Below are 24,332 nucleotides of genomic sequence, written 5' to 3' on the forward strand. Positions count from 1 at the left end.
GGGGTTTCACCATGTTGACCAGGATGGTCTCGATCTCTTGACCTCGTGATCCACCCGCCTCGGCCTCCCAAAGTGCTGGGATTACAGGCGTGAGCCACCGCACCCGGCCATGCTTTTCTTTCATCTTGAATAACTTTGTCCTGAAGTGATTTAACAGAATTTTTGTAGCCTTTAGAATTTGGACTTATCTAACAAGAGTATAAATTGACTTGAGTTGTAAGCACTGAGCACTGTTACTTCTATCAAGTCTCGCTTTTATTTTTGAGATGTAAAACAGGCTTTATTTTCTTGGTTGCCCAAAGGCAGAGCAAGGACTGTCTGGTCTTTCTTATGATTATATGTTTTAATTTTAAATATCTCTCCCTCAAACACACAAATGTATGTTATTGTTTTAATACTTTTTGTACCTTTAAAATAATAATAATGAATATTTGTCTTAATTTAAAAATCATTATCAAGAAGAGAATTAATGACTTTGATGTAATTTTTTTGTTATATATTACATATTTCATGCAAAAACCTTTGAATCCTTCAGAATAATATAGGTATTATTATACTTTTTAACAGGAAGATCTAACGTGATATGATGTGCAATCGCTTATACATTTCAAAAATAAATGAAGCAAATTCAAGCAAGGATATACTTTTAAGAAACATGCTTCTACTTACAAATGGGCTGTTTAAGATTACTTTAGCCCTTTCAAATGTTTTTATGCTCCCTAATTCATTATTATAACCTCTTTTATTTTCACTACTACCATGTTTTTTAAAGGAAAAAAGTTATTTCACATTATACACTTCAATATTTTCCAGTTGAAAATGAAGATGAGGCAGAAAGAGTTCTTTTTTCCTATGGCTATGGTGCTAATGTTCCCACAACAGCCAAAAGACGACTAAAGCAAAGGTAAAATCAATATATATTTATTTTATTTATCTATTTAAGCTAAATGTAAATTACATTTGTGCTTTCTGATAGTGTACTGGGTCAGTGACAAAGTCCTTTATTCTTACTATGCATAAATATTAAATTTCTCACAAAATAAAACAGTAAGTAATAATCATATATTTCATATATATTTAAATGAATTTAATGGTTTGTAGAATAGAAGTGTACGTTAGAATTTCTGTAGAATAATTAGATTTGATGATAAGGACCTTGTTTTTATTTTCGCATTAATTTCAGATGAGCTACAAATGCTTTTTATCAACAGTATTCAGATTAAAATTCATTATGCTTCTTTTTTCTTTCTCTCTTTTTTATTCACCTGCCTACATTCCTTGACATACATGTTATGGAAAGTGATATGGAATTAATGCATATGTTGTGATTGAAACTATAAAAGGCTTTGTGAAAACTAAGAGAATTTGGAAGATCCACTAGTTATCTTGTGAAATACTGCTTAAAAGTACAGTCAGCCCTCTATATCCATGGGTTTTGCATGTGTGAATTCAACCAACCGCTGACGAAAATATTTGAGAAAATAGTGGATGGTTGCATCTGTGTTAAACGTGTGCAGACTTTTTTTCTTGTCATTACTCCTTAACACAGTACAGTTATTTACATAGCATTTACATTTTGTTAGGTATTATAAGTAATCTAGAGATCATTTAAAGTATATGGGAGGGTATGCATGGGTTATATGCAAATATTATACCAATTGTATATAAGGTACTTGAACACTCATGGATTTTGGTATCCACAGAAGTTAGGGAGTGTACACTGGAATCAGTCATTCCACAGATACCAACAGACAACTGTACACTAACAGAAAATTGTACCTTTATTAATCGGATTTCCAGCTGACCTGCCTGATTTTTATTCCTAACTCCTCTGTCTCACCAAAATATATCCTATTTGCAAAAACATCTCACTGCCCCATTCACTACCACATCAAATCCATCAAATCTGAATGTTTCTTTCAGACATCCAAGCGCCTCCATAATATAGCCCTGCCTCTCCAGCCTTATTTGCCTCTCTACCCAAAATGCAGATGGATGTACCTCTCTATTTCTCTGCCTGTAAAACATCTGTTTTCTCTATACCACACAGTAGAGCATTTGTCTGATCTCATTAGCTATCATTTTCTGTGTAATTTACCTATCTAGATGGAAAGTTCTTCAAGGTCAGCAACTGCATCTTTTTTTTTTTTCCCATGAGACGAAGTCTCACTCTGTTGCCCAGACCCTGAGTGCACTGGCACAGTCTAGGCTCACTGCAACCTATCTCCCAGGTTCAAGCAATTCTCCTGTCTCAGTCTCCCAGGTAGCTGGGACTGTAGGCGTGCACAACCACACCCAGCTAATTTTTGTATTTTTAGTAGAGACAGTGCTTCACCATGTTGGCCAGGCTGGTCTCAAACTCCTGGCCTTAAGTGATCCACCCTCCTCGGCCCTCCAAAGTGCTGGGAACACAGGAGTGATCCACCACGCCCAGCCTAGCAACTACATTTTTTTTTTCAGAAGAGTCTCACTGTGTTGCCCAGGCTAGAGGGCAATGGCACGATCTTGGCTCACTGCAACCTCCACCTCCCAGATTCAAGTGATTCTGCTGTCTCAGCCTCCCGAATAGCTGGGATTACAGGCATGTGCCACCATGCCCAGCTAATTTTTGTATTTTTAGTAGAGACTGGGTTTCACCATATTGGCCAGGCTAGTCTCAAACTCCTGACCTCAAGTGATCTGCCCGCTTTGGCCTCCCAAAGTGCTGAGATTACAGGTGTGAGCCACCGTGCCCCGCCAACTACATCTTATTCTTTTTTATTTTTCACTGTCTCAGTGCAGGGTACCTAGTAAAATTGTTTCTTCATCTGAGCATTTGAGAATTCAAAGCTGCTTTTTTTCACATGAACTGATTTAGACATTTAGAGACATTATACACAAAGAAAAACCATCTTAACTCTGATACTTGTGTGGAAACATTTAAGTGATGACTCAGAAAATAGAATGTCTGTATGGCTATCTAAAATGATGTATCCTCATTCATATAGTGGTGAATGTTAAAAAAAAAAAGTGATGTAGGATATAGACCACTTTATGAAAAGCAAGGAAGAGATGCCTAGAACTTAACGGCTCTTACCAGTTAAACTTAAATATATGCCAAATTTTGATCAAGGCTATATGAATAGAAAGTATCAATTTGTAATTGGAATGTTTTAATTCTGTCTGGTGAGGATTCAGATATTTCTAAATAATGTATTATTTTTAAAAATCATTCTCATTCCCATTTTCTCCAAAAGTCACAATAGGTAACCTAGGATACTTTATAATTTTCAGCATATCTTTTTCTGAATCTGATGTTACCTAAGGAAGAATAGAACATAGCTTCGTGGGTAAGAGATTTATCAGTGGCAAATGATAGGCAAAATACTAAAAACTGAAATTTAAAGGGAAAAGTCACATTCTTTTCTTTATTTTGGCTTCTGAATCTTTCAAAAGAATCTTTGTTACAAGAAAAATTAGGGTCAGATGCGGGGACTCACGCCTGTATTCCCAGCACTTTGGGAAGCCAAGGAAGGCAGATTGCTTGAATCCAGGAGTTTGAGAACAGCCTGGGCAACACAATGAAAACCCTTCTCTACAAAAAATACAAAAACTTAGCTGAACGTGGGGACATGTGCCTGTAGTTCCAGCTACCCTACCCAGGAGGCTAAGGTGGGAGGATCACCCGAGCCCATGACATCCAGGCAGCAGTGAACCGTGATTGTCCCCCTCCACTTCAGCCTGGGTAACAGAGTGAGACCCTGTCTCCAAAAAAAAAAAGGAAGAAAGAAAGAAAGAATTTTAGTATTGGAAGTTTGCTTTTCTTAGCCCCAAATGCTGAGTTTTTTCAAAATTGCAAGCAATTATTTCTGTTGTATCTTACTATTTTTTTAAGAATTTTGAAAAGTAAAGGTTGGCTTTTAATATAAAGTGAAAATTTAAGGAACCACAACTGATTCATATTCTAAATAATGTTAACTGTCCAAATATTCTAAAGATTCTATCACTGAGCTATCTATGTGCCTTGAACATGTGCCTAATGGGCATGCTATAAATACCCCCGGCCAGCTGGTGCCAGGCATTCTTCTCATGGTGAGCCAGAGGGTTATTTTGAGGAAGTGCTTCTCAGGTCATCTAAGCTGAATGACAGGAAAGTAAGGCTAGATATCTAAAGAAAACATTTATGCATTCCTTCATGCATTCAACAACTTTTATTGAGTGCTTACTGTATGCACAAAATTGATCAGCGAACTGAAGATCCCAGTTTAGAGTCTGACACATTTCTGAAGTTTGCAAAGTCCACATTTAAATTTATAATGGATATTTGTAAAGAAGGCAGTTGGCTTTTTGCTCTTTTTATGTTTATTTGAGATAAAAACAGTGTAATCTTTGAGAGAATTATATTTAATCCTTCACATTTGAAATTAAAGGATTGGAGCCAGACGTAGTGGCATGCACCTTTAATCCCAGCTTCTGGGGAGGCTGAGGCAGAAGGATCACCTGAGACCAGGAGTTTGAAGCTGTAGTACACTGTAATTGCACCTGTGACTAGCCACTGCACTCCAGCCTGGGCAAACATAGAGACTCCTATCTATCAAAAAAAGAAAAGAAAATCAATGGAAACTTAAGGTGAATGATAATTCAGTCAGAACAGTAAATGAAATATTTGCAAAGTAAAGTTTTCATTGTGCATCAGCCTATACCAAAATATATTAAAGTTTCCAGCTACTACACAGTAGATTCCATTCATATTAAATTTGATTTAATATCTTATGTATTCAACAACCAGAATTAGATATTTTAGGGTAACATTCAATTGGAGGGAGGTTTTTGATTTAGTATAAAAGTAATGTCTGTTTTTATTTTCACTTTTTAGAGATGGAGTCTTGCTCTGTTACCCAGGCTGGAGTGCAGTGGCATGATCTTGGCTCACTGCCACCTCTGCCTCCTGGGTTTAAGCAATTCTTCTGCCTCAGCCTCCCGAGTAGCTTGAATTACAGGCGCCTGCCACCACGCCCAGCTAATTTTTGTATTTTTAGTAGAGACAGAATTTCACCACGTCACCCAGGATGGTCTCAAGTAATCTCGAACTCCTGAGCTCAGACAATCTGCCTGCCTCGGCCTCACAGAGCACTAGGATTACAGGCTTGAGCCACTGCACCCAGCCATGTTTATTTTATAAAATTAGAAAATTACTGGTAATCCTACCATCCAAAATAACCACTTAGAAATGTATACAGATACATATACTTTCTTACTTATTTAGGATATTATTGCTTATAACTTAATAGTTTATTATATAGAATTCCATTCTAAACATTTTCTTATGTCATTGGATATTCTTCAGAAATATCATTTTTAATGGTAATCCACAATGTTAATTTTTAGGACTTCTGCTTTTGAGTGCTATATTTTCATTAATAAATTGTATAGTTACTGAAAAATATTAGTTGCCTGTTGCTACCCAGGCAATACCACAAAATTAAAATGAGAAAATGGATGTGAAGTACCTGACCCAGAGTAGGTCTTCAGTAAGTGCTAGGTTGTTACACCAATTGATGTGTTCCTAAAGTAAATTACATAGTTAATTTTAGAGGAAAATCCAGGGTTCTGAAATCTTTTACTAGGTACAATTTGAATTTTCATTTAAGACAACATTGTTTTAAAATTGTGCAGAAGCCTCTTGAAATTTGTCGGGATACCCCCCAAACTTGAAACTAGTTTTGAGATTCACTTTCTTTAATATCAGTCCGTTTCTTAAGATATAATATTTTAAATCCAATTTTCTGTAAAATAGTAGCACAATTTTTCTAGTTTGAAAAATAACTCTTAAAAATGCCTTTTAAATGCATTATAAGGTTACTCACATTTTGAAAGTTTCATGGAAATGTGAATAGTAACTAAATTTTTTATTTTATTTTATTTTTATGAGACAGAATCGTACTCTGTTACCCAGGTTGGAATGCAGTGGTGCCATCATAGCACACTCTCAACTCAAACTCTTGGGCTGAAGTGATACTCCTTCCTTGTCCTCCTGAGTAGCTAGGCATGTGTCACTGTATCTGGCTAATCTTTTTATTTTTTATTTTTTGTACAGACAGGGTCTTGCTGTGTTGCCCAAGCTGGTCTTGAACTCCTGGCCTCAGGCAATCATCCCACCTCAGCCTCCCAAAGTCTTGGAATTACAAGCATGAGCCACCACACCCACCCCTATTTTTTAAAACTCTGAGACATAACTATAGAAAGTTACAAGGGCTTATATGATTAAAATATAATGGGCTCTCCTTGACTTAACTTGGAAATCTGAAGTAATGTTTTCATTTCAGTTGTGATTGTTTTGAAAATAACAAACAAGACTTTCTGGTTACATGTTTTGGCTATGCTGTTTAACCTGCCAGGCTAAATGGTGACACCCAGGCACTAATGTGGTCTTTGTGTATGCCTCTGTGTTTGTTTTGGCTAATCTGAATTCCATTAAAACCTTCTTTTCTTCCCACTTCTAAGATCCCAGACTTATAAAAAGGATCTGCCTATAGCACCAAATCACTCACCAAAGCAAAACTTCCAAAGATTGACAATGCCCAGTATTGGTTGGGGTATGAAGAAACAAGAGGTACGAATGAGCAGAAGTTCATTCATTCCATAAATAATTTCTAAATACCTCATTTGTACTAGGTATTTATTGTTGAACTTAACAATTTTTTATATTTCCTGGATTCAGATTTCTTACCTGATATGTGATAAGAAATTTTTTCTTCCATTCTGCAGATTGTCTTTTCACTTTTTTTTCTTTCTTTCTTTTTAGACAGAGTCTTGCTCTGTTGCCCAGGCTAGAGTGCAGTGGTGCAATCTCAGCTCACTACAGCCTCTGCCTCCCAGTTTCAAGTGATTCTCCTGCCTCAACCTCCCTAGTAGCTGGAATTACAGGTGTGCACCACCATGCCAAGCGAATTTTTGTATTTTTAGTAGAGACAGGGTTTCACCATGTTGGCCAGGCTAGTGTCAAAACTCCTGACCTCAAGTGATCTGCCTGCCTCAGCCTCCCAAATTGCTGGGATTACAGGCGTGAGCTACTGCACCTGACCCTTTTTTTTTTTTAATGACAAAACTCAAATAGTTAAAATATTTTTACTTTCTTAATGATGCATTTTGAAGGCCAGAATTTTTTATTTTTTGATCTAGTCCAGTTTATCTGATTTTTTTTATTATTTATGCTTTTGCTGCCCTGAGAATCCTTTGCTAAATCCAAGTTTGTGAAGATTTACTCATATGTTTTCTTCTCAAAGTTTATAGTTTTAGCTTCTGTCTTTAGGTCTTTGATCCATTTTAGTTAATTTTTAGGTGTCTCATGAGGTAAGGACTTCGTACTGTTATTAATGTGGCTACTAGAAAAGTTTAAGTTACATGTGTGGATTGCATTATATTTCCATTGGACAAAGCTGACCTAGACCAGTGGTCTCCAAACTTTTTGATATGAATTGTGATTAGGAAAATACTTGAGTACATACTCAACAATATATGTAAATGTATTCATATTTATTTATAGATTATGTATGCGTATGCTATCAAATATGAATAGTATGTACATAACGATATAAAACCTACACAAAAAATGAAAAGTTAAGATAATGTAACATTAAAATAAATGTAAATAAAAGTTCCCACAGTTCAACAAATAATTTTGCACATAACTACTTTTGAAGACTAATGGCCTAGATTATTATTATAACCTTCTAAATGACGGTAGTCTTCTTCCTTCTGCAAGCCATTCTGCACACTGCTGATAGAGTACTCTTTCTCAAGTGTGGACCAGATCATGTCATGCCTAACCAACTTCAGGATAAAATCCAAACATACAAGGCTTTTCATGACATATCTCTGCCTGTATCTCTCTAGCTTCAACCCTCACCATGCATCATGTATTACTGATCTATACTATACTACTTAGAATTTTCCCTAGCACTTCATTCTCTACTTAGACATTTCCCTCTACCTAGAATGCTGTTTCTCTGCTTTTTCACTAGATTAGTTAGTATTAGTTTTTATTCCTCAGTGGTATGCCTTTTCTTACCATTTAGCCTACTATGGTAATTTTTAAATTTGCCTATCTTCCTCAGTAGACTATTAGATCTTCCAGGTAGGTATTTTATAGTCTCAGTGCCTATGCAGATTATAGGTTTTTAATGAATGTTTCTTAAAAGGAAGAGTTCATTAATATCTTTTTTTAATGAATTAATGAGTATGTTTCTTCTCATTCACCCTGCTTTTCAGTAGTCATTGATATTCATCAGTAAGAAAAAAATAGTAATTTCCTTTTATTTTTGTTTTTCTGGTTTTTTTTGAGACAGAGTCTCACTCAGTTGCCCAGGCTGGAGTGCAGTGGCACAATCTTGGCTCACTGTTTACTGCAACCTCTGTCTCCTGGGTTCAATAGATTCTTGTGCCTTAGCCTCCCAAGCAGCCGGGATTAAAGACTTGTGCCACCACACCCAGATAATTTTTGTGTTTTTAGTGGAGATGGGGTTTTGCCATGTTGGACAAGCTGGCCTCAAACTCCTGGCTTCACATGGTCCACCTGCCTCGGCCTAATATTTTTTACTGTTTTTGTTTTACTATAAGTATTATAATGATGAAAAACAATTGTATTTCTTGTTTCTGCTGTGTTCTTTTTGCTTAAATATGTCTTATTAATATTTCTTTTCATTAAATCTTAATATAATTTCTTATATCCTTAATAATCTTAATAAATCTGAGTTAATCTTTTAATGAAAGATTTTATATTATCGTTTATTCTTTTCTGTGTGTGTTTGTACTACATTAGTGGGCTAAAGGGGTCTTTTAGGGCAACTGGGAACTTTAATACCATTTCTAATATATATAAGAGGAAATGTGTTTCACTGTCCTTATAACTGACTTAGAGGTGAGTTTTAAAATGTGAACCCCATATATATTAGAGGCCAATTGTACTGTGGTGTCTTCTATGTTAGTATCATTATGCATCATAAATGACATCAACAGTCATACTAGTACTCACAGCTCTTCCCATTACCATCAATTCTCAGAAAGTTTTTCTCAGTAAAGTTATACTATAAACTAATAAAGCACTATAGAGCATATTTGTAAGCAATCTGAAGACACCATCTTTCCTTCTATTTAGAGTTGATTTTCCTTGCTTGGAATCCCCCAGTCAAAATCAGGGAAATTCTTGTTTGAAGAAAGTGGTCCTGGTGTTAACACTTCAACACTAGCATACCAAGAATTTCTTGAGTCAGTGTTTTATGATTTATGATATTTTTATTGATAAGTAGTGTCACCATATCTGTATAAGAACATTATGCAATTCCAAAACAAAATAAAAGCACTCAAACCAAATGAACAATTTAATATTATTAAGCTTGCTGTCTTCAAATCATTATCTTCTTCAGAATGTTGGTGATACATGACCTCTGCATCTCATTATTTTCTTGCACCTCTTTGTCTTCTATTTCATTCATTTGTAACTCTGTTTCTGTGTAATTGCATTTGATTGTGTTTATTGTTCTATACTGAGTATACACATACACGCTCTACACCTTCAACATACATTTACTGCAAAATTACCATGTTTAAGCGACCCTAGTGTCAAGTTCTGTGGGATACAGAAAGATGAAAAAAGTTACACCTGACATGTGTGAAGGATAAGAAAGAATAAAAAATAAAGATAGCTTGAAGATTTTTTAATTAACCTAATAAAAATAGAGCTAATGATAAACTGATGTTTGCAAACATGTAATAGAATCAACAGACATACAATACAAAATTCTCATTAGGACTTATTTTATTTGTAGAAATCTTACTATTTTATCATCAAATTGGAGAGAACGTGATATATTTATATTGGGAAATGAAGAACAGTATAGTCATAAATGATAAACTTCTTAAAAATGTATCAAGAGAGAAAGTAAATTAGTGGTTCCCTAAGGTTGAATGTAAGGAGCAAAGGAGAAAGTTGGAATACGGGGAAGATGGAGAGTGAGTGGTATGGACACAAAGTTTCTTCCTGAGATAATGAAAATATCCTAAAATTAGATTCTAGTGATAGTTGCACAACTCTATACTAAAAACATTGAATTGTACACTTTAAATGGTTAGACTTAATGATAGCCAAGTTGCATATCAGTAAAATTATGTCATGAAATTTAAAAAATAAAAACAAAGACTATATGCTTTTTCCATCTCTAATAAAAATGGAAAGGATAGAATTTTAAATCTAAGCAAGCAACTCAAATCACTATATAAACTTTTGCCAGAACTCATCTTTTTTACTTGGTATGAGTTCTTAGAAGTAAGTGTATACGATGATTTTTTTTTTAATTTACTTTATTGCATTTTAGGTTTTGGGGTACATGTGAAGAACATGCAAGATTGTTGCATAGGTACACACGTGGCAGTGTGATTTGCTGCCTTCTCCCCATCGCCTGTATCTGGCATTTCTCCCCATGCTATCTCTCCCCAACTCCTCACCCCCCAGTGACTTTCCCCTATTTCCACCCAACAGACCCAAGTGTTTAGTGCTCCCCTCCCTGTGTCCATATGTTCTCATTGTTCAACACCCGCCTATGAGTGAGAACATGCAGTGTTTGATCTTATGCTCTTGTGTCAGTTTGCTGAGAATGATGCTTTCCAGGTTCATCCATGTCCCTACAAAGGACACAAACTCATCGTCTTTGATGGCTGCATAATATTCCATGGTGTATATGTGCCACATTTTCCCTGTCCAAGGATGATTTTTAACACTATTCATTATTATTATTATCATTATTCTTTTTAGAGACAGGGTCTCACTGTGTTACCCAGGCTAGATTGCAGTGACACAGTCCTAGCTCACTGTAACCTCGAACACCTGGGCTCAAGTGATCCCCTCATCTCAGCCTCCCAAATAGCTGGGACCACAGCCGTGTGCTACCATACCAGCTAATTTTTGTGTTTTTTGTAGAGATGGGGTCTCACCATGTTGCCCAAACTGGTCTCAGACTCCTGGCCTCAAGTGATCCTCCTGCCTCAGCCTCCCAAAGTACTGGGATTACAGGCATGAGCCACCATACCTGGCCTTAACATTATTTTTTAGAGTTTTGTCTGCATTTCTTTATCTGATGTTGAGAAATATTAAAATACAATAGAATTATTTCTGCCCTATGATTTTATTTAGAGCACAGTTACCTTTTTGTCATTATAAAACACCCATCTTGGATTCCATGGATTCCACAATTCACAGATTAATAGGTTAACTGATATAAAACATGAAAATGCGATAAATATGACAACGTTAAGTTACTGGAAATACAGAGAGGGACTTTGGAGCAGCATGTCTTCTCAAAATTATTAGCAGTTCTTTAAAGAAATCCGCCACTTCCCCCCACCATAGTTAAAAGGAATAGATTTTATTATTAAAATTATTTCTTAGAAGTAGAATTGAGATATTTCACATGTAATTTTAAATATCGAAGGCCAGTGCAATAAGTTATGGTAATGCAGAGCATCAGAGGGAGTGATTTTTTTTTTTTTTTTTAGTACAGAAGCTTGATCTTTACTCTAGACATTCTCTAAGTTTTATATATCTTTTTCATCTCCACTTTCAATTAAAAACCTCATTTTTGTTTTATATTATAACACGCATTATGTTGTTTGAGGTAAACTCTGATACTTCTCAAAGTGATATGGTAATTATTTTTGTAATATTTTAACTAATTTTCTGATTTGTTGTAATTGGAACATATTTGTAAAAATGGAGACAAGCTATAAATTGCTGTATTGTGGCCTTTACAATGTAACTCTTCACTTTTATAGCAAGGGCTAAAAACCATAACTGCAGTAATCAGTATATCATGGTTATGTTCCAGAGATTTAAATGTTGTTACTTGCATAATTCTGAGTTGTGGGGTATTGGTCTTTCACTACTGGTACCTGAAAATATTTGACTCTATATTTTTTCTGTTAATATTTAAGTATAACTAGAAAATAATATCTATTTTGAAGTACATAAGCACATTTTGAATATTTCAGGCAGCATTTCACTTTTAAGCTTTAATTTTCTCATTTCATTTGCCTAGTGTTCACTTGGCAAGAAGAGTCCTTCAATTAGAGAAGCAAAACTCTCTGATTTTAAAAGACCTGGAACATCGAAAGGACCAAGTGACACAGCTTTCACAAGAGGTAAGTAACTTAAACAAAAGTAACCCATAGGAAAAATCACAGTATTAATTTAATTTTTTGTAGCTCTTTTTGTTTTTCTGAGCAGTTTTAAAATACGTTGTTTGTACAAAATGATTTCACAATTTATGAAACTAACTGAATGTTAAGGCCAAAACAACTTACAGCATATGGCAAAACTGAGAACAAAAGGGAAGTTAAATGCCCAGACTAAGTATAAATGCAGACTAGACAAACAATGCTTTGATTTCTGAGAATATCAACTGGTGAAACAAGTTTGGCAAACTTTGGTGCCATTTTCAGTTTTTTACTAATCATTATTAAAATAGATTTGGTTTTTACCTCTGTGTTTAATGAAAAATTACTTCTTTGTTAAATTTAACTTTGTTTACACTTTAAAAATCAGGTTGATATTTCTTCTTTTTCTTAGCCTTATGGCATTTAAAGACTATATATTTATATACATTTTACATAGCATTTTTAATCATCTTCTGATGTCAAGATCTAATTACATTTTTCTGTAGTTTTGAAATTCAAGTCATGAAACAATTAAAACCAAAGGTACTGCTTCACTAATGTTCCTTTTATTTATTTATTTAACGTTCCTGAGTGTCAACATAAGAAGTTTTTTCTGTTTTGTTTTTGTTTTTGTTTTTATTTTTGAGACAGGGTCTGGCTTCTTCGCCCAGGCTGGAGTGCAGTGGCATGACCACAGTTCATTGCAACCTCCACCTCCCAGGCTCAAGCGATCTTCCCACCTCAGCCTCCTGAGTAGCTAAAACTATAGCTGTGCACTACCATGCCTGGCTAATTTTGGGTTTTTTTGGGTAGAGACAGAGTTTCACCATGTTGCTCAGGCCAGTTTTGAACTTCTGGGCTCAAGTGATCCACCTGCCTATGCCTCCCAGATTACTGGAATTAAAGATGTGCCACTGCATCCAGCCAAGAAGTTAATATTTTAAAACTTTTACAAGTTATTTATCTTACAATAAAGGGATTTTTAAAGACATGCATTAAATAACATTAATATATGTCATGTATTCTTTATTTTCTTAAGGATCTGTTTATAATCTTTACACTGTCTTTTAATACTATAACATTAGGAGGATCTTTATTCTCAAATTTCAAAAGACCAGAAATATTTCATTTTACTGCAGTACCTGACACATAGTTAATATTCCGGGTAGACACAGAAGTGTGTTGGTAATTGTTAACAACCAGGTTTCCAAGAGGAATATGAGGGACAGCTCGATTTGTAGCATAGGCTTGTGTCTGTTGTATAAATATTCGCAGCATGGCTAACTTCAAACTGCCAAACCTAAGGTTATCCAAGATGGAGTAAAGAGTGTCAGCAGCAAACTAGTACTTAATGTTTGCACCATACAGATACAACAGACATGGGTAAACTCAAGCGCATAGATAATAGTAAAATAATTTTAAATTGACAAGTTTGATTATTTTTACCTTTGTTTTTAATAAAATGTATTTTACTATAAATTTAAGTAATTTAGTTTTTAATGGTAGTTGTGTTTGACAGCCAGCTCACAAAGTTCCAAAAAATTCTCAAGATTCATTAGTGCCTCATTCTTTTCATTGCTGAATAATTTCATTGTGTGGATGTACCACAGTTTGTTTATCCATTCACTTGTTGATGGACATTGGGGTTATTTCCAGTTTTTAGCATAAAGCCATATGAACATTCACTTACAAGTCTTTGTATGAAATAATAGAGAACTCCTTAGCCAACTCCAGAACACCACTGGGTGAAAGCAGAAAAGATAAATAAATGAATAACTAAAGAAACAAATGAACCTCTGTTTGCTAATATATTGTACACCCCTCCCGTTGGCTTTAATTCCGCAATAATTTTCAAAAATATTTTTTAAAAATAAAATATTAAAATACATGCCTTCCTGAGCATTTCAGTTAATTGAAATAAGAATTTCTAAATGTGAACTGGATGCAGTGGCTCCTGCCTATAATCCAGCACTTTTGGAGGCCAAGGTGGGAGGGTCGCATGAGCTGAGGAGTTTGAGCCTGGGCTAAAAATTCCTTTATCTCTAAAAATAAAGAAGCCAGGTGCAGTGGCTCATGCCTGTAATCCCAGCACTTTGGGAGGCCAAGGCAGCTGTATCACTTGAGGTCAAGAGTTCGAGACCAGCCTGGCCAACACGGTGGAACCCTGTCTCTACTAAACATACAACAATTAGCTGGGCATGGTGGCACATGCCTGTAGTCCCAGCTACCTGGGAGGCCGAGGCATGAGAATCACTTGAGCCTGGGACGCAGAAGTTCCAGTGAGCCCAGATCGTGCCATTGCACTCCAGCTGGGCAACAGAGGGAAGCTCTGTCTCAAAAAAAAAGAAGAGCAAATTTCTAAATGTGAACAAACTTCTATAAATTGTTGGGAGAAAGTGTAAGAAATGAAGTGTTAAATGTTCCTATAATTAAGTATCATTAACTTTGTATGAAGCCATTTTTAAATAAGCAATGGCTTATATTGAGAAAAAGACTCACATGCTGAAATATTTATGATATGTAAAGGTATGGTACCTGGAATTTGCTTTAAAATATTTCATGAGAAAAGGAGGAAGGGCTCAATAAAACAAGAATCACAAAATGTTAACAATGTTTGAAGTTTGATGACGTTTACATATAGGTTTAGTACTCAGTTCTGTACTTTTGTATATGTTTGAAAAAATTTCGTAAGACATTTGGAGAAAGAATCAGTAACCCTATATTAAAGGATCTATGCCAACTTCAGTATATAACTTTTCCCTTAAGATTGAAAATAAAGTATTTAAAGTATTCCATGGATTTTACTTTTTTCTGCTTCACAAAAATTATATTGCTTACACTGAAAATAATTATATAAGCTAGCTGAATGATTAGTATTAGTATTAGATTGCCATTATAGCAATAGACTATTCATAATAGATGGTGAAATAATAGAGAAAATTCTCTCGGGATCTCTATTCTTTTATTTTATTTTATTTTATTTTATTTTATTTTATTTTATTTTATTTTATTTTTGAGACAGAGTCTCGCCGTCTTACCCAGGCTAGAGTCCAGTGGCACGTTCTTGGCTCACTGCAACCACTGCCCCCCAGTTTCAAGTGATTCTCCTGTGTGAGCCTCCTGAGTAGCTGGTATTACAGGCGCATGCCACCACGCCTGGCTAATTTTTTGTGTTTTTAGTGGAGATAGGGTTTCACCATGTTGACTGGGCTGATTCAGGATCTCTATTCTTTGGATCAGGTTAAATATTTACATCAGTTTGGCCTTTTTGATAATAAACAGATAAAACACAAATAACTAATGTTAGAATTAACATTGAGCTAAATGCTATTCAGATGATGTCTGAGGTTATGCATAAGTGAACTGACAAAATGACAATGCTAAGTAATACCCAAAATAAAAACAAATGTTCCCCTTTTTAGCAGCTTTATTGAGATATAATTGATAATACAGTAAATTGCACGTATTTAAGGTACAGTGCAGTTTAACATTTGGCACATGAATATACCCATGAAACTATCACCAAAATGAAGATAATGAATACATACATCTCCCCAAAAGTTGCCATATACCCCTTTGGAATTCCTCCCTCCCAACTCTCCCAATCTCAGTCCCTAAGCAACTACTGATTTACTTTCAGTTACTACAGATTAGTTTGCATTTTCTAGACTTACATAAGAGGAATCATACAGTATATATATACTTTTTTTAATCTATCTTCTTTCACTCTGCATAATTATTTCAAGATTTATTTGTAGGTTTTTGTTTTTTTTTTTTTGAGACGGAGTCTCGCTCTGTTGCCCAGGCTGGAGTGCAGTGGCGTGATCTAGGCTCACTGAAACCTCCACCTCCCAGGTTCAAGTGATTCTCCTGCTTCAGCCTCCCAAGTAGCTAATTTTTTTGTATTTTTAGTAGAGACGGGGTTTCACCGTGTTAGCCAGGATGGTCTCGATCTCCTGACCATGTTCATCCACACGCCTTGGACTCCCAAAGTGCTGGGATTACTGGTGTGAACCACTGTGCCTGGCCTATTTGTAGTTCATTTTTTTCATTGCTGAGTAACATTTCATTGTATGGATGTGTCACAGTTTGTTCATCCATTCACTTGTTGATGGACATTGGGATCATTTCCAGTTTTTTGAATAAAGCTTATATGAACATTCACATACAAGTCTCTGTATGGACATATGCTTTGATTCCTCTTGGGTAAATATCTAGGAGTAGACTACCTGGATCTTATGGTAGGTGTCTATTTGACATCTTAAGAAACTGCCAAACTGTTTTCCCAGATGTTTGTACCGTTTTACATTTCCACCAATAATGTATGAAAGTTCCAATTTTTCTACATCCTTGCCTTGATGTGGTTAGTTTTTTTATCCACTGTGATGGGTGTGTAGTGGAATATCAGTGTGGCTTTAATTTGCATTTCCCTAATGACTAATGATGTTGAGGATCTTCTCATTTGAGCTTTACCCTCTGTTTATCTTCTTGGGAGAGGTGTCTCCTCACATTTTGTGTCTGTTTTATCAGATTGTTTGTCCTCTGATTCTTAAGTTTTGAGCATTATTTATATATTCTAAATACAAGTTCTTTATCAGATAAATGATTTGCAAATATTTTCTCCCACCCTGTGGCTTATTGTTGCACCTCTTAATGATGTGTTTTTATTTTTACTTCTTTATTATTATTTATTTTTAGAGACAGAGTGCGCTCTGTTGCCCAGGCTGGAGTGCAGTGGTATGATCATAGCTCATTGCAGACTCAAACTCTTGGGCTCGAGAGCCTCAAACTCTTACTAGGACTACAGTTACCAGCAACCACACCTGGCTAATTTTTTTATTTTTTTGTAGAGATGAGATCTTGCTATGTTGCTCAGATTGTCTTGAACTCCTGGGCTCAAGTGATCATCCCACCTTGGCCTCTCAAATGCTGGGATTACAGGTGTGAGCATCACAACCAGACAACAGTGTCTTTTGAAGAGATGCTTTTATCCAGCACAGTTTATCACTTTGTTTTTTTATGAATTGTGTTTTTGGTGTTGTATTTTAAATATCTTTGCCTAGCCTAGGGTCATAAGGGGTTTTGTGTATGTTTTCTTCTAGATGTTTTATAGTTTTATGTCTGTGATCCATTGTTAAATTTTTGTATCAAGTAGAAGATACAGATTGAAATTTTTATTTGCATAATTGAAACTCAACTGTTCTAGCATCATTTGTTGAAAAAAACTTTTGTTGAAAACCAGTTAATCATTTATGTGTGAGACTGTTCTGTTTCACTTATCTGTCTTTATGTCAATACTACATTATCTCGATTGCTGTAGCTTTATAATATCTGGAAATCAGATAGTATTGGTCTTCCAATGCTGTTCATTTAAAAAATTGTTTGGCTGTTTTTTCTTTGCATTTTTATATGAATTCTATCATCAGTTCGTTCATTTTTTCAAAAACTAGTTGTGATTTGGGTTGATATTACATTGAATACATAGATGAAGTAGAGAAAATTGACATCTTAATATTGAATATTCTGACTCACGAACACACTGCATCTTTATGCTTATTTAGATCTTCTTTAATTTCTCAATACTATTATTTTTTAGTTTTCACTCTAAAAGCTGTCGACTGTTTGACATCTTTTATTGTCAAACTTTTGCAGTGAAAACTACAAAACAGTAGTATTAGCAAGGTGCATGTTTTTTTTTCCTTCTTCTTTTAACCAGCCTGACATAATATGATTTTCAGTTGGAGGTTTTCTAGAACACTTAACAGCTAGTATATTTATTGATAGGGTTATATTTAAGTTTCTCATCTGGCTGTTGTTTTCTATGTGGCCCATCTACTTTTTGTTCACTTTTTTTTTCTTGTCTTCTTTTGGAATTGAATTTTTTTATCATTTTATTTTATCTTGTTGCTGCTTGTTGGCTAGAACTTTATCTTGTTATTTCAATGTTGCTTTAGATTATAGTATATATCTTTAACCACCATTTAGTTCCAAGTAAGTGATATTTAGTAAAATATATAGTATACAAACCTTAAACAGTATATTTAAATTTGTTCCTCCAGCCTTTGTGTTCTTGCTGTCATACATTTTATTTATACATGTATAAACTCCCATGCTACATTGCTGCTATTATTACTTAAACAGAGATATCAGGCCAGGCACTGTGGCTCACGCCTGTGATCCTATAATCCTAACACTTTGAGAGCCTGAAGTAAGTGGATCACCTGAGGTCAGGAGTTCGAGACCAGCCTGGCCAACATGGGAAAACCCTCTCTCTACTAAAAATACAAAAATTAGCTGGGCATGGTGGCAGGTGCCTGTAATCCCAGCTATTCGGGAGGCCGAGGGCAGGAGAATATCTTGAACCTGGAGCGGGGAGATTGCAGTGAGCCGAGATTATGCCACTTCACTCCAGCCTGGGCAAAAGAGTGAAACTCTGTATCAAAACAATAAATTAAAATAAATAGTGATAATCCTATAAAGAGATACAGTAATATGAAGGAAATATGTTAAATTTAACTAGTTACCATGCCTTGTGCTCTTTATTCCTTTTTGTCAGTCTGAATTTCAATCTGATATGTATTCTTTCTGGATGATTCACTTCGTTTAGCAATTTTTGTTGAGCAGGTCTATGGTGATGAACTCTTTCTGTTTCTGTATATAGGAGAAAGTTGCTATTTTATGTATTTTTGGTTTTTTGTTTTTACATTTCTATTTTTGACAAAAGTCTAGATTAAAATACAGTTCTCACAGATAGGCTGTAAGGCTGAATTAACTGAAAGTCAGCATCTAAGGGTTTACTTTTTTATTGTGGTAAAATTCAGATAACAAAATTCACCATTTTAACCATTTTAAAGTGTGCAATTTAGTGGCTTATGGTATGTTTACAATGTTTCATGTACATCACCACTATCTAGTTAAAGAACATTTCCATCACCTGGTAAGGAAACCTTGTACCCATTAAGCAGTCACTCCCAATTCACCGCTCCACCTCAGTCCCCCAGCAAACAATAATGTGCCCTTTCTGTCTACAGATTTGCCTATTCTGGAAATTTTATATAAATGAAATCATCTAATATTTGGCCTTTTGTGTCTGGCTGCTGTCACTTAGCATAATGTTTTCAAAGTTCATTCATATTTTACCATCTATCAGTGCTCAGTTCCTTTTTATGATTGAATAATATTCCATTGTACAGATTAATTACATTTTGTTCATCAGTTAATGGATTTTTGTCTGTTGTGAATAGTACTGCTATGAACATTTTGTGTTCAAATTTTTTATTTGAACACTTGTTTTCATTCTTGTTGAGTGGAATTCCAGATGAAATGGTAATTGTATGATTCACTTTCCAAGAAACTGCAAAACTTTTTCATAACATTCCCACCAGCCATATCAAGGGTTCTAATATTTCCATATCTTGCCAGTGCTTATTTTTCATTTTTTTAACTCTAGCCATCTTGGTGATTACAAAGTAGTATCTTATGATTTTGCTTTGCATTTCCCTAATTAGACTAATGATGTTAACCATTGTTTGGGTTTCTTATTGGCCATTTATATATATTCTTTAGAAAAGTGTCTATTCAAGTCCTTTGCCGACTTTTGAATTGGGTTGTCTTTCTGTTGTTGAGTTGTAAGAGTTCTTAATGTATTCTGGACTCAAGACTTTATCAAATATATTATTTACAAATATTTTCTCCCATTCTGTGTGAGTTGCCTTTCCCGCACTTCTTAGTGTTCTTTGAGGCACAAAAGTCTTTAATTTTTATAGAGTCCACTTTGTCTTATGTGTCTTATGCTTCTGTCTCCTGTCCTTATGCATATGCACTGTTCTGTGCCAGGTGAATACTTAAGGGGGACTGTCTGTAACAGTTCTGTCTCTTTGCATCTCTCTTTTTAGTACTCTCCCATATGAACTGTAACCACCTTGGTTTTTACTTCTATCAATAGCTCCTTAACCCAGGGAGTTTGATGGGCTCTGCCTTAATTCTCTTTCCCGGCACCACAGCTTGGAAACTATCTCTAGGCAATAAACTAAGACAGTGATACAGTTTACCTTGTTTGTTTCCTGTGTGTCAGGGATCACTGTCTTTCATTGCATAATGTGCCATGTCTTTTGGCCATTGTTTCATTAGTTGGTCCAATATAAAAGAGAAAAAAAAGTAATTCTTTTTTGTGTACTTGTGTATACCCACTAATTCTCAAGAAATCACCACGTTTAGTTAAGAGTCAAGTGTTGGTGTAGAGTTTGTTAAACAGTAGAAAAATCAGAATCATAAATCATGCCTCATTCCCACCAACAATTGGTCTTTCTTAGCTGCCTTAAACCTTGATATTTGCTCCCCTTCTAGTTATTCAGTAAATACTTAACAAATTCCCACTATATTCAACCACTGATGACAAAATAGACACAGGGCTTTTCACTCCTAACATAAACAACCTTATTCACAAAGGCCTTATTTTCTACTGTAAGCACTCAGAGATTTATGTTTTACAGCTAACTTAATTTAGGAAGCTTGTCTAGAAAATGGGACATGCACAATCATCAGTGACCATAGCTACCTGGAATTTTGTACCTAGGTGGCATTGCTAGATTTGAAAGACACTTCAAGATACATAGGCAAAATAAAGTAGACTAACTTTGAAATAAATTTATACTGTATTGATGATTTTTCAAAAAACAAATTGCAGAATAATTTCTATTTCTCTGGGTTTTAACGTGTGTGTGTGTGTATACACAGCATATATAGAGAGGATGGGATTGTGTTTCTTTTTAAACAGAGAAAACGAAAAAATCTGAAAATATATCATGCAAAGAGGACACAAACACCACTAGTCATGCATTAACAATATAAAATAAGCTTTATTGTTGTAAAGCAAGTACTTGAAGGAATACATTTATCTCCGCCCTTGGAGTTGTCTGATCCATTCTTCTGCCTCTGACAACTGCTATGAGTGTTCTTCCAGCATCCCCAGTGAGCCCAGTCTCTTGGAAAGAATCTGTGGCACATTCACCTCAACATTTTTAATGAGAAGACTCATGTACCTACCACATGGCCCTAAAAGAACTAGATCTGACTAAAGTTCAAGGTCAGCCATATTTCTAAGACTTCAATGACATTGAAAAACAAACAAAACAAAAATCCTCCACTCTTTTATGTACCACTAAGAGGAATTAATTAAGAGGAAGAGTAGAGGATGCTGCTAATTAAACTATGATACAAGGCTTTATTATCACTTTAATTTTTTCATTTAGACATACTTTCTTTTAGACCTAATTTAGGCAGTGATTTTTATCATACATTGCACAACTCTGATTCTATGTTTTTCTTCTGTTTCAGTGATGAATCCATTGTGATCTTTTTAGCTACTTAAATGACAGTTGTACTCAACCTGTGCAGCCCAGACCAATTTTTTCATGCCTGGTCTTTATCAACAGCCACTATAAGATGTATCCTATTTTCATAGGAGACATTAAAAGCAATATGATTTATAGGATCCCTTTGCCTTTCAAAATGTTTATCTGTTTGTTGGTATTAAAAATCCTTTAGTAGGCCGAGTGCAGTGGCTCACACCTATAATCCCAGCACTTTGGGAGACCAAGGCCGGTAGATCACTTGAGGCCAGGAATTCGAGACCTGTCTGGCCAACATGGTGAAACCCCATCTCTACTAAAAATACAAAAATTAGCTGGGTGTGGTGGTGTGTACCTGTAGCCCCAGCTACTTGGGAGGCTGAGGCAAGAGAATCTCTTGAGCCTGGGAGGTGGACGTTGCAGTGAGCCAAGATTGTGCCACTGCACTCTAGCCCAAGTGACAGAGCAAGACTCTGTCTCAAAAAAAGAAAAAAATCCTTTAGTAGACAACAGTGGCATTTATTTCATTACTAGAAACACAAGGCTTAAAAAATAACACTTAGATGAGATACTACATTGCCTGATTTTTTTTAATTTTGCAAGTAAACTTTAATTCATCAGTCCATCAAAATTCTTTCTCTTACTAGAATAATAATCACCACAGCCTGGGAGGGTAAAGATGGGGAATGAAGAGAGGGTGGTTAATGGGTACAAACATGAAGTTAGATAGAAGGAATAAGTTGTGGTATTTAATTGCACAATAGGATGACTATAGTTAACAATAATTTATTGCATATTTCAAAATAGCTAGATTTGAAATGTTCCTAATACAAAGAGATGACAAATGTTTAAGGTTATTGATGTCCTAAATATCCCTATTTGATTATTACATATTATATGCATGTATCAAGATATCACATATACTCTATAAATATATATAATTATGTATCCAATTAAAAATTAATAAGTTTTTAAAAAGTCTTTCCCCATCCAAAACCATCCTCTGTGCTGTCAACCATGACTTATGTTTAAATGCCCATTGCCTACAAGACAATGTCTGGATTCTTTAACATGGTGTAGATGCCCAATGTCATTCTAATCTGCTTCTTATCCTCATCTTCTGTCATCTCCCCTCTCCCCAGATGTTCACTTGCTGTCTCCTCCCACCACTTTGTTAGCTTGGTACTTCTCAGTCTCCTTTGTTGACTTCTTTTTCTCTGGTTGTGTCTTAAGTGTTGACATGCCCCAGGGCTCTATCTTGTTTGTTTAGGGGAAAAGGGGGAAAAAGCCAAGAACTTCCAAGTTAGAAAGACTGGTTATATGACTTCAGGCAAGTTATCTTTTGTAAGCCTCATTTTTCCGAAGTGTAAGGTAGAAATAATAATAATACTGTATTGCATGTTTGCCCCAAAATGAGAGAGGGTTTATTCTAAGATAAGCACTTAGCACCCTAACTGGCATATGTTAATCACTCCGTAAATATAGGATCTTATTTCTGTTATAGGGTTTTATTTATTTTCCTCTTGCTGGTCATTGTATTAATAAAGTAAGTATTTTTCTAGTAAATCTGGCAATTTTTAAAGGTAATAATAGTTTCAAAATTTGAGTAAATAGTGATTATTTTGCCTACATAGAAGTTTTCAGAATAAACCTGGCATGGTGGCTCACGCCTATAATCCTAGCACTTTGGGAGGCTGAGGTCAGGAGTTCAAGACCAACCTGGCCAACATGGTGAAACCTTGTCTCTACTAAAAATACAAAAATTAGCCAGACATGGTGGTGGGCACCTGTAACCTCAGCTACTTGGGAGACTGAGGCAGGGAGAATTGCTTGAACCCAGGAGGCTGAGGCTACTATTAGCCGAGATCCCACCACTGGAGCACTCCAGCCTAGGTGACAGAGCAAGATTCTGTCTCAAGAAAAAAAAAAAAAGGAAGTATTGAGAATAAACAATAAAATAAATTTTAACACAATAGCAACATTTTTAAATGGTAATTTAAGTAACTTCCGTGAAGAGGTATGTGGTACTAAAACCTCAATTCTGAAGAATAATCAACTGCTCTTATCAAATGTAAAAGTGTATTTAATTGCATATATACTAAGCATTTTAGGAGAAATGTGAAAAGCTGCATTTTTATTTATTTTTTAATTAAGTATTCCTCTGTGAATAGTGTTTATATAATCATAAATAGTGTAAATGTTCTTTCATTTTAATTTCAACTTTTATTTTAGATTCAGGGGTACATGGGCAGCTTTATTATCTGGTTTTGTTTGTTTGTTTGTTTGTTTCTGAAACAGAGCCTTACTCTGTCGCCCAGACTAGAGTACAGTGGCACAATCTTGGCTCACTGCAACCTCTGCCACCCGAGTTCAAACGATTCTCCTGCCTCAGCTCCCAAGTAGCTGGGATTACAGGCTCCTGCCACCGTGCCCAGCATTTATCTGAGTATATTATGTGGTGGAAAGATTTGGAGTTTGATACTGTCACTCATGTAGTGAGCATAGTACCCAACAGTTTTTCAACACTTGGCTCCCTCTCCCTCATGCCACTGCTAGTTCCTAGGATCTGCTGTTCCCATCTTCATGTCCATTTATATCCAATGTTTAGTTTGGTTTTCTGTTTCTGCATTAATTCACTTAGGGTAGTAGCCTCCAGCTGTGTCCATATTTCTCCAAAGGATACAATTTAATTTTTTTTTTATTGCTGCATAGTATTCCATGGTGTATATCTATGACAATTTCTTTATTTAATCCACTGTTTATGGGCACATAGGTTGATTCCATGTCTTTGTTATT

The 24,332-nt window shown here is 35.4% G+C and overlaps 1 protein-coding gene across 3 annotated transcripts in view; it reads left to right on the forward strand.

The window, feature by feature from the left end:
• The window catches only part of PIBF1 (progesterone immunomodulatory binding factor 1), a 228,488-nt gene that overhangs the window by 131,352 nt on the left and 72,804 nt on the right, over nt 1–24,332 (forward strand). For all 3 annotated transcript variants that reach the window (XM_032277352.1, XM_032277355.1, XM_032277353.1), the window contains exons 13-14: nt 814–904; nt 12,069–12,171. In XM_032277352.1, the coding sequence (XP_032133243.1) occupies nt 814–904; nt 12,069–12,171 (194 nt within the window). The remainder of the gene's footprint in view (nt 1–813; nt 905–12,068; nt 12,172–24,332) is intronic.

This window comes from Sapajus apella, unplaced genomic scaffold (assembly GCF_009761245.1).
Source record: "Sapajus apella isolate SASKATOON/1434 unplaced genomic scaffold, GSC_monkey_1.0 scaffold9, whole genome shotgun sequence".
Classification (NCBI taxonomy): Eukaryota; Metazoa; Chordata; class Mammalia; order Primates; family Cebidae; genus Sapajus; species Sapajus apella.